The sequence below is a fragment of the Sander lucioperca genome, chromosome 3 (assembly GCF_008315115.2).
Source record: "Sander lucioperca isolate FBNREF2018 chromosome 3, SLUC_FBN_1.2, whole genome shotgun sequence".
Taxonomy (NCBI): domain Eukaryota; kingdom Metazoa; phylum Chordata; class Actinopteri; order Perciformes; family Percidae; genus Sander; species Sander lucioperca.
In genome coordinates, this window is record NC_050175.1 from 33,776,935 (window position 1) to 33,796,800 (window position 19,866).

Below are 19,866 nucleotides of genomic sequence, written 5' to 3' on the forward strand. Positions count from 1 at the left end.
CAATATTAAAGAACTCAAATCGGGTTCCAGGCTGAAAAATATTTGATCAGATCCTTGATCAATGACCTTCGAAACCCATATTCTAATCCTTGTCTGGATAACCCCAGGTTTACCAAGGACCATCCACAGCCGATCCAAAGGCCACAAAGAAGATAAATAAGTCTATAAAAACATATCAAATGTCTGTAATCACATCCAGATTGACCTGGGTGCCGGTGAATATGCAGTAATCACAGAGCAGACATTTTAGTTCGCTGAAATTCCTTCCAGTTAAACTACGGCAGTTTACTATTAGCTCCTCTCCACATAAAAAAAAACAAGAACCATGACTCTGTCCTCATTCGTGATAAATAAATTCCTCTCCTCGAACAGTTCAATCAGCAGCATCTGTATGGCTGCTCAATGTGCAATGTATCTGTGTCTGCAGCGTGTCTCCCTGTTATACATCTGACATTTATGAGTGTGTGTGTGTGTGTGTGTGTGTGTGTGTGTATGTGTGTGTGTGTCGCGTGATGACTGTTTGCCAGCAGTATTGTGCCCAGAACATTCCAAGGAGTATTTTTAGTGCAAGGAAGTAAACCATGTGTCAATGATTTCAAAACACATATGGTGAGTGTGTGTGTATTTGTGTTATAGAGAAATATTCCAGTGTCAGGTCAAAGACCAATGGGGGTGCATTCCAATACCTGTGTAAACTGTTTGTGTATGTGTGTGTTGAACTACAGTTATACTATATGAGGCTAAGATTGCCTTATATTAGCATACAGTATATGGACTGTATTTATATCGCGATTTGTCTTAACAACTCCTTAAAGCGCTTTTACATAGTACAAGAACCATACACACACACACACACACACACACACACACACACACACACACACACACACACACACACACACACACACACACACACACACACACACACACACACACACACACACACACACACACACACACACACACACACACACACCGATGGCAGCATCGGGAGCAATTCAGGGTTCAGTGTCTTGCCCAAGGACACTTCTACATGGAACTGCAGGGCCAAGGATCATACCACCAACCTTCCAATTGACAGGAGACCACTCTACCACCTGAGCCACAGCCGCGCCATGGAAATGACAGGTAAAAATATATCTGGAAGTTAAATCTAAGACTTTTTATAACTAGATTCTCCTGTTCTTTTAAAAATCTGATCTTCTTAACCTTAAGAACAGATTTTTCTGTGTTATTTTAGTTCTTCTTACTGTCAAAACTACTTTCCTACTTTCTTTCTATGAGGGGCTGTTAAAACAGAAAACACCATGCACAAATAAATGCAGAGTGATTTGGGTAACACTTTATTTGAAGGGGTGTGCATAAGACTGACATGACACCGTCATAGCACGACATGACACCTGTCATGAATATAAAGGAGTCTTTATGAATGTTTATGACATGTCATTAAGTGTAATTTACTAAATTACAAAATTAATGCAAAGAAGACACTGTTTGAGATGTTTTTGTTATGACAAATTGACATTAAGCAAGACATTATAAGCTTTCATAAATATGTCATAGCAGGCCTAATTATCAAACTTAAAGAATAGTCGCAGATATTGATTGGCGTTAACAGTAGCCAATAGCACTGTATGTGTGTTATGTTCCCCCCGCCATGCTTGGTAGGTTTAGCTATCTCTGCCTGGACTGGGAGCTCCCAGTGAACAAGGTGAACGGGTCCGGTAGAGGACAGAACATAGCTCTGACAGCTGTATAGCTAACCGCGCTAACCAAGCTAAAGGCAGCTAACTATAGTCAGCAGCAGTTAGCGTTTACTTTAGCAACAAGTGGTCTAAAGCTATCCGTCCAAAACTCCATAAAATATCTTTATGACAAGTCCAAATTGTTTCACTTGACTTGAGGTTAAGGAAAATATTCATGACAATTATATTGGTCTAATGCTAGCATCTAATGCCAGGTCTAATAACCAACCACTTTAACTTTTAACTTTTACCACGTATAATGTCATTTTAATACATAAAGCTAAATAGTTTCTTTGGGTTTGATAATTAGGCCTGCTATGACATGTTTATGGTTATGTTGTCTAGCTTAATGTCAAGTTGTCATAACACAAGCATCTCAAATAATCCTAACTTGCATTAAAAGTGTCATAACTTTTCAAATGGCATATCATAAAAGTGTAAATTAATTATTAAAATAAATAAAATTAAAAATTAAACAAAATTAAATTAACTACCAAATGACACTTAATAAGTATTTGTTGACAACATGAAAAACTAGAATAGCATAGAAAATGGTGGAATTACCTGCTGTACTTTTTCCAAATCAACCGAAACCATCCTGCATGACTCGTCCAAAATCTATGTGACTTGACATTTGTTTGTGAATACTTTTGAGCAGGGCTTATGAGGTATGCAAGATCTAATCAGTTCATCCTTAAGTCTAAGTGGACGTTTGTGCTAAATTTGAAGAAATTCTCTCAAAGCGTTTTTATTTTTTCATTTTTTATTTCTGTCTGCAGGTCAGTAAAATAGTTGGACAGAAGAGCTAATGCACATCTTTAAGAAATGTTTAACATAGTGAAATAATTATAATTTATACTCTTTATTGATCCCCAATAGAGAAATTACAATTTACACTCTGTTGTTATTATACACTACACACATGCCTGAAGTACACACACACACACACACACATGCTCAGGTCCTACACATGCGCTAATGGAGGGATGTCCGAGTGAGTGAGCACAGGCACCCTGAGTGGTTTGAGGGGTACGGTGCCTTGCTCAAGTGCACCTTGGCAGTACACCAGGAGGTGAACTGGCATCTCTCCAGCTACCAGGCCACACTCCGTACATCGGTCCGTACGGGGACTTGAACCAACCCAACTCCCTACACACTGAGCTACTACTAGCGATTGGATTGCACTGTAACAAATGTGTATTCTGGCTGACCCCAGCTGCTGTTCATCGGAAAGGAGCAAACTACAAACCTTTTACAGCCACGTTTCTAACTTACAGGTTTATACTCCAAAGATCGATTTTTGATGGGGTATCTTTAGATCATTTCAGGGTGTGGATGGGATCACAGTATGTGAGTTGAGAAGAGCAGCACTTTCTGCAAAATCCACTTCTGTTTCAATCCATAACTAATGTGAGGAATGATGCCCTGCAGTTATATATTACAACAAAGTAATATTTAGAGGCAACATGACTGCAAAAAGCTTTGCAAAACTTGCAGATATGCATTGTTGTATGTATATGTATGAGACTGGAGCAGAAAGGAGAGTAGAGTAAAGCGTGATTTATGCTTCTGCGTTAAATCTACACCGTGGCTACGTACGTAGGTCCGTGGAGACACAGACCCTACGTCATAGCCTGATGTGCACCTCTCAAAAAATTTAACTACACGTCTGGGCGACGCACGCCGTGGCTTGGTAGCGTTGCATTTCCCCCGACTCATTTCCCTGGTTCTCATTCTCCATAAACAACATGAAATCAAGGAGAGGGTTACCTTTTCCTGATACAAATTTCCGACCGTGGTCAGAAAGCACAGGCGAGATACTTTGTTTCTCTGTCGCTACTCGCTCCGAAGATAATCAGCGTCACTCTCTCACTCGCTCTACCACACACTCCCCACGCACACACACATGCCGGCTCTGCTATTCTCTTAAAGACATCCACGCACACACTGACGGACAAGTATAAACTTCAGGCCACTTACGTAGGCTACGGCGAAAGCTCTGCGTGGAGCCTCCGCAGAACCATAAATCATGCTTAAAGGCAGTTACACACCAACCAGATGGCTGACCGTTGTCAGAAAAGGCAGTTGGACTGATCTGTCTCCCCGAGTTGGTCAAAAAAGTGCCTCGGAACACACCAAAGTGACGAGACGTAATACATCTCCATAACAGCAGGCGCCGCTAATCTGTATTGTCGCCCAAAAAATGAAAACCGGCAGCTGATTGGACGAACGCGTCACATGGATCTGGCTGCTGCTTCCGGATTTTGGATTTTTCGAACGGCCATTACTGACGACTCATTCAGATTACGATCTCATATTGTACTAAAATAGTTCACCGAAACATGTTTCTGAAAACATTTTAAGCGAGAAATAGGCCATGCAGTTGCTAAATCTGTCTTCATTTCAGATCGACAAAGGTCAGTTTAAAAGATTTTCGTCAGATTTTGAGAGGCTTAGTCACGCTCATCCCGCTTGCCATTTCCGGGTGAGTCCCGGCTGCCCAATCCGACTGAGCATATCAGGTCGGCCAAAATGAAGGCCGACAGCTCCTCCAATGGACGACGGCACGGAACACACTGAACAGACTCGAGTCACTGACCTCGCCAGACTGTCCAACGGCCGATTATCGGCCCGGTGTGTAACTGCTTTAAGAGGAACACCTGGAGTTCCTGGGAAGTCCCTGGAAGGGGGGATACACTCCACATACAGACTTGTTGTTACAACAAAAATCTGAACTTTAAGTTGGGAATTTCACCAGCCACAAGTCTCCACTCCAGCAGTCAAACTCAGAAAAAAGACAAAGGCACTAAATGTTTGATTTCCACTGTATGTGAGCAGAGTCTTACATCAAAAGAGAACACAGACTTTGAAAAAAAGCTGCTCTGAATCCTGCAGCTCCACTCACACACCCTGGATGGGATACAAGAACCACACAGGCTGTTGTGGATCTGTGGTTGAATCTCGGTCTTGATCCACAGCTGCCTTAGGTTAGACCAGACTACTCTTACTCTGGGCAGGGACTCAGCAGTGAGGTGAAGTTTAGGTTAAGCAGGAAAAAGAGCATCCAGTTCAGTATGTGTATTAGGCTGTTTTCACCTGGTTTTAAATTTGTCCTGATTGACCTGATCACAAGTGAGCAGCTCTATAAGTATGTTAGTTCACACCTGGCAGTAGAATGTGTCTTTACATTGCTTTTGGATCTCACTTCCCCGCTCTTTATGCAAATAAACACGTACATCGTTGCCGTTTGCATATAGGCTGGTTGTGTGTGTGTGTATCTAAATGTCGGTTTTTACCCTCACATAATTATACATTAGAAACCTGTAATGACTAATGGAAAACTCCTGTCTTTGTCTGTGTGCTGAAGGCAAAACTTTTCTCTGCGCGATGGCGTTATGTAACATGTACCTTTAATGAACCTAAAAATAAGAATGTCTACCAGCAGTTGTGCAGGAGAGAAAAACGTCTGTGTGTTCAGCTCTCAGTAGGTTTGTAGCATTTAACAGAATCTCCGCGGTTAAGTTTAGTTTCTATATCTGCTTTATTTTATGTTTCATGTTCGCTTATAGGAGTCAAGTTAAGTTACTGCTAAGGGCTTATTCACACTGGCTACCCCCTGCGGGACACCGCCGCAGCCTATGAACACTACCTCCATTCAAAATGAATGGAAGACCTGCGTTTTCACTGCACCGTCTGACAGCCGAAGCAGGCGGTGTGAATGCAGGGTAATAAATCATAATAAAAGCTTTTAAATAACCAAAATTACGGGGGACTTTTACTGTGAATAATTCATAGGAAATGAAATGTGTCTTCCACCCCTTTACAGCCGTCGCTTTGACCAATCAGGCTCGCAACAGCAGAAGTTGCAATGTCGAAACAGGAATGTCTTTTGTCTAATATCCTACATATTAATAATTTCATACGTTTTATGAAACTAAAAATAAGGTTATTGTCTACTCTACTTGTGATCACATAACTCAGGAGGTTAAAGTGCGTGTGTGTGTGTGTGTGTGTGTGTGTGTGTGTGTGTGTGTGTTTACCTGCAGGAGGCCATGCTTTGATGTAGCCAGTGCAATGCACGACAGAGTACTGAGCCTCTCCTTCTTTTGAGGGTCCAAGGCCATTCCTGTCCAACACACACACACACACACACACACACACACACACACACACACACACACATACACACACACACGCACACACACACACACAGCAACATGTTAGGTACTCAACAACAATACAGTAAGTATAACAATACATTCAGAATCATTCAGAATACATACGAGCGACTCGCTCGAATGACGGCAGCCATGTAGCGCCTCCATCTTTAAAATACATTAGCCAAAGAGGAACATACTTCCGCATTTCTCCCTCTTACACCTATTGGCACCGTGACGAATGCAAGGGGGAGATTACTTGCCAGGGAAGCGAAAAAGAGAATTAAAACGACAACGCGACAGGCAAAGCAACAAGACCAAAGTTAATATTGGAGTGGCTAGAACAGCTGCGTGTAAACGATGGAGAGAGCTAATTTCGGGTTCGGCCACCGTAGGAGGAAGGGCTAGAAAGTAATATTCAGTTGGTTGTCATATACGATTTCACCGCTAGATGGGAGAAATTCTTACACAATGTAGCTTTAAAGTGCCAATATTATGAAAAAATCACTTTTTCTGGGATTTGGGGTGTTATGTTGTGTCTCTGGTGCTTCCACACACATACAAACTTTGAAAAGAATCCATCCATGCTGTTTAGAGTGAGATACAGTTTCTGAATGTGTCCTGCCTTCAGTCTCTGGGTGAGCTGGTCAAAATCTGCACGGCTTGTGATGTCACAAGCCGAAACGAGCAGGCTAACCGCAACCATTAGCTCGTAGCGTTAGCATTAGCATGCTAACGCTAATGCTAACGCTAATGCTAACGCTAGCATGCTAACGCTAGCATGCTACCTCGTTCTCAATAGCAAAGCACTGCTACAAGACACACAAGTTCACCATAATCTACAAAATAACTACTTACATGCGCCCTCATTTAGAAGTCTCCCAGCTAATCCTGCCTTGTAACTGACTGAAGTTGTAGAAACAGCCTTTCTTTTACTGTCTATGGAGCTAGCTAGCTGACATGATCTACATCTGAGCTACTGGGCATGTGCAAGTGCTATCAAAGATAGTACAGAAGAAGAAGAAAAGAGGTCTCACTCTGTAGCTAAAACAGAGACCAGCTGAAAAGAGGAGCTGCAGCAGTGAGAGAGAGCGGTGCAGTACAACAAAAATATGGTGTTTTTTGAAAATTAAACCATGTAAACCTATTCTGGTACAACCTTAAAATACAATTATGAACCTGAAAATGAGCATAATATGGCTGCTTTAAAGCACTTCCTGTTGATTGTAAACCCTGTGAGTGTAGGTAATAATTGAAGGCAACTCAGATGAGCATATCAACATTTGTTTTATCTCCTCTCATCTCTCATCTGGATTTTAGCAGCAGGACAGTTTGTGACAACCCCAAAGACTAGCTGAAATCTACAAAGACGGGACTAGAATCTTTACATATCGCACACTATATGATTTTATCTTCTGACTGTCAACAGCCAGTCAGAGACTGGAACAGGACTTTGAAGCCTGACAGGAACATGTCAAACCGGGGCACGAGGGTGAGGCAGAGAGGAGTCACAACCATGTACCTGTATCTCTTCCTCATGGTAGACAGACGGTTTAGGGAGATGTGATCCAGAGGAGCACTACCGCACCTGCACACAAACACAAAAGAAAAAGAAAAAAGCACAAATTACATTCCATTGGTACATGATACCAGCAATCATGGCTACTAATCACAGTAGGAGGCAGCACTGCTTGACAAACAATGTCATGTACAGACACAGTTGACACGATCTCTTTATTCAATCAATCAATCAATTTTATTTGTAATTTTTATGGGGGGTAAATAGATTGTATATCCTATTTTTTGTTTTTCGTTTTAAATAACTTTTTTATAAATATTGTTTTTAACAGTTTCACTAATAGTATTAATCAGTCAAAATTCTTATTTGTCGGATTACCGTTAAATGGTTATCAGTTTTCGTACATACAGTTCCATTGACATACGACACGATACAACTTTATCGTCAGTTTACACTGAAATTAATTTTGCGTTCCTGAGCAGCTTCGCTCAAAAGAAAAAATGAAAAGAAAAACACACACAGTTAGACAACAATTATATATATAACCCGCTAACACATTCCCTGTCTGAATCAGCACAATCAGGCTGACTTAAAGCTCCACAGCTTGCCTGAAGCATGACTAAGTGACTACACTTGTCTGACCATGGCAGTAGGTTGTTTTTGTAACGTTGCCAAAATGAGGCCTGACTACATGTTATCCCTGCTCAGTGTATAGAATGAACCCCAAGTCAAACAGGTTACAAACTGGAGCTTGAACCCTGGAGGCAGCCATTGCTTCCAGTGGAATTTCCTTCAGGCCAGTGGTAAACAGTCGTTTTCTGTAGAAAGGCCAGTTTTGTGGCTGAACATTACATAAGCCTGCCTGGAACCTATAATGCCTTCCCTGAAATGTGCTGTGTTCCTCTCAGCCATGTTAATGTACGTGTCACAGAAGTGGTTGAGTTTCACTGTTTACTTGCAATGTCTTTCCGAGAGCATGTTGTTTGAATTATGCAGAGCCTGGAATAGCAACAGAACAGGAGAACATGCCAGTCCAACAAATTCCAAACAACATGACACACTTCGGATCTCGTGCGACTCACAGGCCTTTGTGATAGATCCAGACAAAACAAGGCTACAGCCAGCACGCGCTGGACAGAAAGAAGGAAAATGGAAAAGGTCTGCTATTTTGTTAAACTAAACAAGAGCCCCTTCAAACCCTTGAAGCAGTAAAAGCTGTGTTGATGTAGTTTGTAGCCAATGAGTCACGAAGGCTATGATAATGTGATATCCTGACACAGAGGAAAGAGAAATATTTAGCAAGAAACTGGGTTTGTACAGGGTCAGCAGCTCTGGAGCGAAGATAGAGTGGTGTCCGCCACATGGCAATAATTATTAGCATATAGATAGCGAGCCTGCTAAGTCTAATTATCTATGCCGTATGGAATCATCAGTCATTTAACCAACAACCTCGGGGGTGCGATGAGGCCTTTCTCCAATTAAATGCCACAAAGACAAAGGCCATGGTCATTGATTTGAGGAAGAATTCTGTCCCACTCTCTCTGGCATTGAGTTTGTAGGAAAGTAGAAGTACCTGGGAACTAGGAAGATTTGGATTTGGAGAAAAAAGTCATTTTGCGATTGCGATTCACAATGCTGCCATTGGGATATAATGGTATCATCAGTCTACTTGCTTGATTATCGAGGAAAATGCACAAAATACTAAAATTTTGAAATGTGTATAATAATGCATAATAACTGCTGTTATGCACTCCCCGCCCTGCTCTCTTATTCCTCTCTGTTCATCTCAGGTGTTCCTGATTGTCAGTTTGGGGAGGGGGGGCAGGGGAGTTCTCGGTCCGATGGCCCTTGATGGGTTGGCTCAGGCTTCTTCGCTTCTTTGTTCTTTTTGGCCAGACTTCCAGACTCCCACAGTTTTGGTTTAATCAATAATAGTTAAGTTGTGATTAACTTTAATTTACTTTAACTAATATTCAGGTTTGGTGTTCTTTTCGATATGTTTGTTTGCTGTGGCCGTAACAACTGCGCTAGTAATAATGTGAGTAATGATGTTGTCAGTGTAAGATAGCCGGGCTCCAAAGCATTCCATAGAAAACGAGAGGGAAAATGAGAAACAAATGAGTGAACTTGAGAAAAAATAAATCTCTTAGATTTGTTTTAATCCCATTCATACTTTGAATTTATTCCGTAAACTAATGTTCAACTACTATTACTATTGTAGTCCTGATTATTGCTCCATTCTACTTTTCTAGTTTCCTTCTCTGCTTTCAGCTCACCTTGGTACTTCTTTTTCTATTTTTATAAAATAATTGTGGGAATGACAGCCTGATCACCACAATCACAAATCAAACATTATTGTAAAAGAGTTTTGTGGGATTAATTAGAAACTGCTCAGCACGACTCCTGAATGTCCTGTGTAGGCAGCAGCTGAAAGAAGGAAAATTGCCATTCACATATGTCTAATGCAAACGTTTAATGGCTGTCACTTTGTGAGCTACATACTGCTGACTGCCTGCAGCATTACAATAGCCCCGCGCTGTTTATCACAAGTACCATTTCAGCTTGCCTTCCTGTCATTTGATTCCCAATCACTGTTACAAAGCAGATGTGACCTTATATCAGAGGCTCCATTTGTTTTCAATAGGCTTCATTTTATCTAAATCTATTCGTGACAGAATTCCTAAATTCAACTCACATCCTCAAACTCTGGTCTCTGAGTCAAAAAATGGACTGCAGAGGCTCAAGTTGTGAGAAACCCCTTATTTATGACATAGCAGCAAGGATACACACAGCCCCCACATACCACACACAGCCAGGCAGCTTACCCAACAGCTTGAACCCACACAAAACTCTAGTGAACTCAGCAGTGTAAAATGTGCTATTTTGCTTTCTATTTTTTTATGTGAATATGGACATGCTACACATCGTTAGATCAGTTATATTCTCAACAATTTGATCGTTAAGTTCATCTAATTGCAATTTTACAGTAAAATATAAGAATTTAAATATGTGAGTGGACTAATTTCTAACCTAAATATTTCACAATTTCTTTTGAAAAAATCACAATATTAAGGTTGACATAACAAAATACTATAACATTTTGAAGTTTTGGAAATGTAGTGCCTTGCGATTTGTATATCTGTATCAGTGTCTCTGTGTCTCTGTATATCTATATCAGTGTCTCTGTAGATCTGTATCAGTGTCTCTGTATTTCTGTATATCTGTATCATTGTCTCTCTATGTCTGTCTCGGTGTCTCTGTATATCTGTATCATTGTCTCTCTATATCTGTATCAGTGTCTCTGTATATCTGTATCAGTGTCTCTGTATATCTGTATCAGTGTCTCTGTATATCTGTATCACTGTCTCTGTATTTCTGTATATCTGTATATCTGTATCAGTGTCTCTGTGTATCAGTGTCTCTCTATATCTGTATCAGTGTCTCTGTGTATCTGTATCAGTGTGTCTGTGTCTCTGTATTTCTGTATATCTGTATTATTGTCTCTCTATATCTGTATCAGTGTCTCTGATTAACATAACAAAATACTATAACATTTTGAAGTTTTGGAAATGTAGTGCCTTGAGATTTGTATATCTGTATCAGTGTCTCTGTATATCTGTATCAGTGTCTCTGTGTCTCTGAATCAGTGTCTCAGTGTCTCTGTGTCTTAAGTGTCTCTGTGTCCCAACTGGCAGTGGCAGATGGCCGCCCACCAAGAGCCTGGGTCTGTCCGAGGTTTGTGCCTGTAAAAAGGAAGTTTTTCCTCACCACTGTCACACCAAATGCTTGCTCGTGGGAAATTGTTGGGTCTTTGTAAAGTAAAGAGTGTGGTCTAGACCTACTCTATCTGTAATTGACACTATAAATACAATTGAATTGAAATTGAATTGTGTTTAAATAAAACATGATAATGTAACACTTGTGCATGACTGCAGACAGCCTAGCTCTGGATTGACTGCTCACTGAGTTTAAAAATACAACAACGCTTTCCACCAAGTCAACGGACAGAAAAAAAACACACACACACACACACAGTCGCACACACACCTCATGCGGCAGATGAAGGAGCGCCGGGAGCCCATGCACATCCTCATGGAGGACTGCTGTCCCTCCTTCTTCACTGTTCCTGTCTTCAGGTCCAGAATCCGTCCTGTTAACACACAAACCACACATACCGTTAACATGTAGACCAGTACAGACTTGTTTACAACAAACTGGTTACTCCTTATAACCTGTGGTCTTAGTAGCAAATATGAAGGAGGAGCAAATGGTGTTGTATGTGTTTAATTCAATTTTAATTACATTTTATTATAGCCCAATACCACAAATCACAAATTTGCCTCAGAAGGCTTTACAATCCATACAGCACAGCAAACCCTGTCTTTTGACCCTTGCATCAGACAAGGAAAAAACTCCCAAATAAAACCTTTAAAGGGGGAGGAATGATAGAAACCTCAGGGAGGGATCCCTCTCCCAGGACAGACGTTTACTGGGCTAAGAGAAAAAACTCAAGCAGACACACCAATTTAGTCTCTGATCGAAGCTCAATAGTTGTGTTTCTTTTTTACCTCCGGACATGTAATCAGGAACAAGGGAATGAAATGATGAGAAAACACTGTAGCCCAGCAGGAGATACAACTGAAGCTGTGTAAGATAAGATAAGATAAGATTAGATAAGATAAGGGCTGCTTCCCTAGTCCCTTATTTGATATCTCTTTGCTCCTCACTTGAACTGGAGGTTGTTCTGGTCCTCCTTCGTGAAGGCCATCTCATAGCTTTTATTCCTGCCCCGAGGAGCAAGGAGCGAGGATGGAGGAGGAGATTTAAGGGAGGATACATGAGAGCAGCCTTCCTGTAAGCTGTGCAGCTGAAAGCCGTTGCTAACTCCGTCCATATAACTGAAGAATTCATGCAACGCTTCAGAGGAAAGGCCGTCTCATCCCTCTACAACGCATTTTCTCATTTCCTCTTTCCTCGCATGATTTCCTCGCGTGTTTCCCGTGCTTCCTCGGTGGGACAGACTAAGACGCAAGGAAGGGAAGCAAGTGAAGTAAACGTGGATTAAATTGAACGACCTGGGACTTTACATATATAATAATAACTTTACATCTGAAGCGTTTAAAGACTCTATTTGTCCATTGTTTATTTCTAAAGAAACAGGACAATGTATAAAAGGCTCCATTACTCACGTTATGGCTCCGTAGCAGACGTTCTTGTAAAAATAGGCTAACGACTGTGTCATAACCACGCGACTTACTGTCGCACAGTAGAGAAATTACCGTACAGTACAGGAGAAGCTTGCAGGCAGTTTCGACTCACATTAGCTGTTTAAGTGTAATTACTAATGTTAAGTTGCATTTTAGTTAGCAATAATTAGCCTGTGCCTATGTTATCTCCTTACATATACCTACGCTCTCCGTCTCTGCAAGAGTCGGAATGATTGAGATTTCTCTTGGCACAGCTACCAGAAGACTTGCAACTTTCAGACAGGTTGCTCACGTCACATCTACGTCTTCGAGGCTGCGCAGTAAGGCTCAGCCCTCACCGGAAAAGTGCTTCTGATATCCTTCACTGGTCCATTTTATATATGTCAATGCTAAATATGGGCAATGGGCACATCGCCGCGGCAACACCATTCCACGAAAATACAAAAGCTTTGCAATTTGGCATCCTGAAAGTCTTGACATGTTGCTGACCCACTTTGAGAAGGATTGGTTGAGTGCTCAGTCAGAGCTTAAAAATGTTCCACACCTGTTAAGGGCCTAAAATGGCATGTTGTCACATGACCTAAGACATCTTCGTTCAAGCAATCGACTATTCTACTATTTAGGGTCACATTAGTTGGAGGATTATAATATAAATAAAAATAACTGCTTAAATCGCAGGGGAACTACTTTAGCATGAATGCTGATTGTTTCCACTCAAGCATGTCACGGAGCACAATCATTTGAACAACTATTTAGACAGACTAACTAAAACAATAACAAATGTTGTGGGTGGCTGTGGATTCAGAGGTAGGCTGGGTCGGTCACAGACTCCTCTGGCCACGTCAAAGCATAATGCTTAGGATGCATATCCAAAATGATCCAAAATTGCATATTATTTTTAATTGAAAAACATCACGTTCTTGAGGGACGACACAGGGAAAATACTAGGATGGGTTAAATGCAGAGATTGAATTTCACTACATTGTACTGTACGACTGTATGTGACGAATAATAAAGTGTCTATCTTCTTCAACATTCCTCAGCAACAATGACACGTTTTGCTGCCATGATGACGTTTTTATCAGGTACATGGGAAAGCTAGTCTGGCTCAACGGATGTACATTGCTGGGATAAAGACTGACTTCTGGCGCATGGGAGAAGCACCGGATGTTCCTCCCCTCTCGCTATCTCTACTATTGGGGCTTAGGTAGAGAGCTGAAGAGAAAGCCAATCTCTGCTGATATTACCTGCTTTCAGAAGCAAGAGGAAACATTTAAGAGGACAAATAGCTAAGTTTAAGATGACATACTGCTTACTAGGGCTGGGCAATATATCGATATTATATCAACATCTATATATGAGGCTATATATCATCTGAAATTTTGAACATCATGATATGACACAAGTGTTGTCTTTTCCTGGTTTTAAAGGCTGCATTACAGTAAAGTGAAGTAATTGTCTGAACTTACCAGACTTACTAGCTGTTTTATCATTTGCCTTTACCCACTTGATCATTGAATCTGCATTATTGGTGATTATTTATCAAAGCTCTCATTGTGTTAATATTTTGTGAAAGCACCAATAGTCAACCCTACAATATCGACATCGATTTGGTCAAAAATATCGTGATACTTGATTTTCTCCACATCGCCCAGCTCTACTGTCTATTAGCATTCCTCCATCTGTCTCCACATCGCAGATCAGAGACTGAAAGAGACTCCACCACCAGCATTAAAAAATTGTTCAACGTTATTTTCTTGCTTTCCGGGAGTATGATGAGAAGATTGATATCAATCTCGTGTCTGCGTAAGTCCAGAGCTGGACTCAGGACATTGCCAGCTTAGCTGCAAGAACTGGGAGCAGCTAACCTGCAATGGGACTTTTAGAGGCCCTTCGTTTAGATACAACAGGCTTGAGAACTCTTTCCTACATCAGTCTATCCTGTTGTTAAACCCAAATCAGTTTGCTGCCAATTAAGATCTGGATCCGAGGACATCATGAAACATGTTTCTTTGCCATGGCTGTTGATATGTCTTTATCTTTGTACTATATGTGTAACTGTTGTCTAACTTTGTTAGGGGTTTTCCTGCATAGAGAAAGTTTTGGCACCCCCCAAAGAGGTTTTCAGCCAGCGCCAAAGGAAAATCACAAGCGATAAAACGTCAAAATAGAAAACATGACCCTTCATAACATTTTGTATTCATAACACAATTGTATTATTGTACAAATAGTGATAGCAGTAAGTCACTCCACCATTTTTCAACTCAGGAGCAAAACATGCTCATTGAGGAAAAAAGTTACCGCAAAGCCCTGTTCATATTCATTGGACTTTGGGCTAACCCGGGCCCAGGTCCAGGATGGGAAAGCCCCCTTACGGCATTATATTGTTAATTGTTACCTACCACCAGAATGTTATGTTTTCCTTGACATAAATAAAGACGTTTTCACATTAAATCGGTGCCTAAAAATGTATCAGAATGCAGGAAATTAAGTCTTTGACGCTCAAAATTCCCTGGGGGAAGACCGCCAAACCACCACTCAATATGTGTCCCACCAAAGGCCCATTCTGAGCCAGGAAAAACCCTATCTGTGGTGCACAATGGAAATAAGTCCTGGACTTTATTGTGTTTTTATCCTTGTTTGTATTTGATGTCTTTTTTTTTCATGTGTAAGGCATTCTTGATACAATTAAATAAATCAAATCAAAGTCTGTGTCTATTTTTCTTTTTGTTTCTTCTTCTGAGCGGAGCTGTGTGGGAATGCAAAATGGATTTCAGTGTAAACTGACAAAGTTGTATTGTATCGTAACCTGGCTCTGGCCAAAGTTCACCAACACCCCTAAAGCCTACTGAGTAACATGTTGTTACCCCTGCGCCCCCCTCCTCCCCCCAGAAGAAAAGATTCCAAAACAGTTAATGGATTATCATTATTCCCACAATGAACTACAGACAGCAACAACTGGTGTTCTGGCTCCACGTCAGTAAGCTGGAAAAACATGCAACATTTCAAACATTGAGCAGCAGAAGACTTCAAAACACACTGATTCGGTTCCACTGAATGAAACGTAACCCGGAGAAATGTTCGGACTTCAGAGGATGTGTATGAGCTCATGTATGCGTGCATGCTTGTGTGTGTGTGTGTGTGTGTGTGTGTGTGTGTGTGTGTGTGTGTGTGTGTGTGTGTGTGTGTGTTTTCATCTGTCACAGCTCTACATGAAGATGATTGTGTTATGTGGATTACACGGTTCAGAAGGCCTCTGGGGTCAGACGCACCGACTGACAGACACAAATACAAACTCAGAGAGTTAACTGTGGAGCCTCCAGAGTACCACACAGAGAAAGAGATTTAACAAGACAATGTTGCCCCCTAGTGAGCACTATGAGCATGCTGGACAGCTTTACATTTTAAATGTCACTCTCACCCTCAGTGTCTTACTGTATAACACACACACACACACACACACCCTTTGTGCATAATGTGACAGAACAGAGGAATATAAAAGTAGGAATGTTAAGATACTATCCCGTTCCTGCTCACCTGATCTGGAGTTACTGTCAGTCAGATTCAGGCCATTGTTGGTTGGATGAGCAGGGGTATTATATTTTAATTATATTTTAATTTATATTTTAATTTAACATTCTTACTTCATAAAAATACGTTTTGGTTTGGGTTTACTAACCCTGATCTGGATTCGTTGTGGCTAGAGATGTTCCGATACCAGTATCGGTATCTGCCTAAAATGCTGGTATCGGTATCGGGAAGTACTGGAGTTTATGCACCGATCCCATACCACGTAATAAAGCCCTAAAGAAAATCTACGTTAAAGTAGTTTATTTATGTTCTTTTTCCGTCATAACTGACTGTCAAACTGCATAATAAAAGAAACTTCTGTGGCATTCATTGTTTGTGTTTGTTCATGTTTCACGAAGAGTTTAACCTGAGCCAGACCGACAACAAAGATAGAAATAATATCACATCCATACAGGGATAGTAGTATACAGTTGTTAAAACATAATAAAATATATGACACACTGGTATCGGATCGGTACTCTGTATTGGCCGATACACAAGTTCAGGTATCAGAATTGGTATCGGGAAGCAAAAAATGATATCGGGCCATCTCTAATTGAGGCTTCTTTCGTTGGGATTGATGTGCTAGTTGTGGATGATTTACTCCACATGTGCAGTATGGCTGTGTAATTAAACCCACCTGTGTGTGGAGTATTGTTTGTAATTGCCCGTGCACACTCTGCCGCTGCCCGAAACCTCCATTGTGTGGCAATGAACTATCAAATTGGAGTGCTGTCCTGGTAGCTTTATTTATGATTTTAACATTTCTTTTAACAATTCTTTCTTTTGCCTTCTGTTTTGGAGAGGGGACAAGGAGAGCATGATGTACATGTAATCTGGAGGAAACATCTGGAAACGTCTTCTGGACCCACAGCCCGCACTGAAGCCTGGCCACACACACCTCTCCACACAGCTAGCATACGCTAATGTCTTCCATGAGTTCACCTGGAACTACCAGACAGCAAGCATGTTAAGTCGGTTTCTTTTTGCCATTTTTTTTATTTAAAAAAAAAAATAATAGAACTGGCTGGTTAAAGCTATAGTGCGCCACAATTTTATATTATTTGGCGTCCGTTAGATTCAAGCCATTGTCAGATGAGTTGATACAAAGCTAATTGAGCCTATCAGTTCCACGCAACTCTCTCTTTATTTCTCAGTATGGCTATGTTTACTAAATGGTGTCGTCCGGCGACTTTTGCGCACAGATGCTCGAGTAAAGATAATTGCCTCTTCTGAAAAGTCCATCATGTTTGTTTTTTTTATCCTCCGTGTCCTCCTTGGCTCCATGTTGTCTTTACTTAGAATTCCTCATGGGGGAGACAGAAAACTGTGCACTATAGCTTTAAATTTAACTTGACTGAAGTTATGTAGAGGTCCGCTGCAACAAGCGCCAACGTTAGCTGATGTCAGCAATCGTAGCTAACGCTAAGCTCTATGTGAAAAACAATGGCAGTGAGAAACTGACATACTTGTGGTTTGGGAGTTCCAGGTGAACTCGTGAAAGCCGTAGATTTACAGCAAAGTCAGAGTAATACCATTTTCCATACAATCAACACCTGGTATTGTGCATGCTGGCTCCCTGGCATGGCTTAATGGGACACTTCATGGAACTGAGCCATCACATTGAAATTTGTTTTGCCTTTCCTGCTATGACAAGTTGAAATGTTGGCCAAACTACGGTCGGTCATTCTGACAGATGAAAAAAGGATTGCTGGCACTGCAGCATGGTTAATCAAGTTAACATAGTGTCACATCATAATTCAACTCTGATTGTTTATTGGCGGCTGACTGGGGTGGGTGTGGCCTGCCTGCGTCATAGGGCTTAAAGCGGAAGGGAAACAGAATCGGGGGAGTTCCGTCTGGAGGACACGTGTAGAGGTAACCAGACCGCACGGGAAGTCCAGCGTTAATTAAGGTTAATTGAGGTTTTCTTTTCCTCCAAGTATGATAAGTTTTCTCGACGTCTTTCAATGTATACCAGATGAACTGTCAACCAAGTGACAACGCTGAAGTTTCCATCGAGTGACAAGGGAAGGAGCCTTTCTGGCCGGCAGCACCAGAGTGGAGCCCCAGCCGAGGGAGCAGTGCACCTAGCCAGGGAGCAGCGGCGGACGGACCGGGGTCTGGAAAGCCAGGTTAGGCCACACTTCACTCCTCCCAGTCAGCAGTTAATTATTATCTCATTGATTCAAATGCACAATCTAACTAAGCTCTGTCGTAAAACCTAGACAAGCAATTACAGGGTTGGTCATGACGCGACAATAGTAAACTTCACATAATGTCACAAAATATCAGAATAGCTAAATAAAGGTTCCAACACGCAAGCAGACTGATCAACAATGAACAGCAGGACAGGTAGAGAATGAAGCTAGGCATAGGCAGAATACAGTCAACTGACAATGCCAGAGTGGCAAGGGAAAGAGCTTGGTATTTGTATTAACAAAGTGAGCGCAGTGGCTGTCTAAATGGTAGGAGCTGTATCTGTGCTGTGTGTGACAGGTGGTATAAGGACTCTCGGCTGCTCCACTGAGACCTTATAATTACCCATAATTAGCAAAAGCAGGGAAAAAAAAGGAAAACTTTCAGCTGCAAGAGAGTTTTTAGTGACGGTGCTGCCTCTACCTGTCATGGAGTTTTCTGAAGTACTGAGCTGTTCCCTCAGCTTGTCCACGTCGTCGGGGTGGACCTGTTCATACAGAGTGCTGCCAAACCACTCCGACTGGGGATGGTTCAGCACCGGCGTCACCGAGTCCGACACGTAGATCACCCGTCCCGTTTCCGCAGCAACCACAAACAGGAAGCCGTCCGCCGCCTCCAGGATCAGATGCTTCAGTTCCTACAAGGAGCAGAAAGAAACAGAAACTCTCAAAACCAAACTGCCAATACGCTCACTGACAGTCGTTAAGTTGTTTTTCCTGTATATCGGTAGATTCATTTAAAAGAAATATAGACACTCTATGATCCATTTCTGTGTAAAAGGGCCGCACACATCTCAAGTCAAAAATATAAATAGAAGACTGTCCTATTTCTAGGCTTGTAGAGCGGATCTCCGCTGTGCATACGCACCACTTACGCGCTGCTCTCGTGCCCGGTGTAGCCAGTTTCATTGATTATAGTGGAAGCGTAGTGTTGTGTGTGTAGTGTGCATCCACTCCGCATGCGTTACACGCAAGTTACAGCAGAGTTGGAGCCACTGAGCTTATTAAATGACAAAACAGGCTGTGTTTCATTTGACAGTTACACACTAGCTATAGCCTTCCATTGTCAGTGTATATAATCATGACAATCATCAGTCTCAGGGTGCGTCTCAAACCACTCTCCAGATTAGTAGGTAGTGATCTGCCCAGGGAGTTATTTTCAAGGTTTCCTAACATTTGTTTTCCAGTTTCTTGGAACATTCCCAGGATGCACAGTTAAAAAAAACAATGAGCATGTTTGGCCACGGTAAGCAAAGACCAATTTCAACACGCAAGACACTAAATCCAGCTCACCCTTTGGAAAAGGATGGACCTGTTATGAGCTTGTGACCCTGTTACTATGGTGCTTTTGTTGCGAATCAATGGCTTTATCAGAATATACCAATCCTGCAATAACTGAACAGAAGGTAAGTCTTCCTTTGTCTCCCTGGAGGCAGAGGACATCTCCCATTGGTTCCCCTGGGAGCGTTA

The 19,866-nt window shown here is 41.6% G+C and overlaps 1 protein-coding gene across 2 annotated transcripts in view; it reads right to left on the reverse strand.

Moving 5' to 3' along the window:
• The window catches only part of arnt2 (aryl-hydrocarbon receptor nuclear translocator 2), a 79,770-nt gene that overhangs the window by 28,220 nt on the left and 31,684 nt on the right, over positions 1-19,866 (reverse strand). For both annotated transcript variants that reach the window (XM_035999854.1, XM_035999855.1), the window contains 4 exons: positions 18,821-19,034; positions 11,469-11,571; positions 7,425-7,490; positions 5,786-5,871 (listed from right to left, as the gene is read on the reverse strand). In XM_035999854.1, coding sequence (XP_035855747.1) covers positions 5,786-5,871; positions 7,425-7,490; positions 11,469-11,571; positions 18,821-19,034 — 469 coding nt within the window. The remainder of the gene's footprint in view (positions 1-5,785; positions 5,872-7,424; positions 7,491-11,468; positions 11,572-18,820; positions 19,035-19,866) is intronic.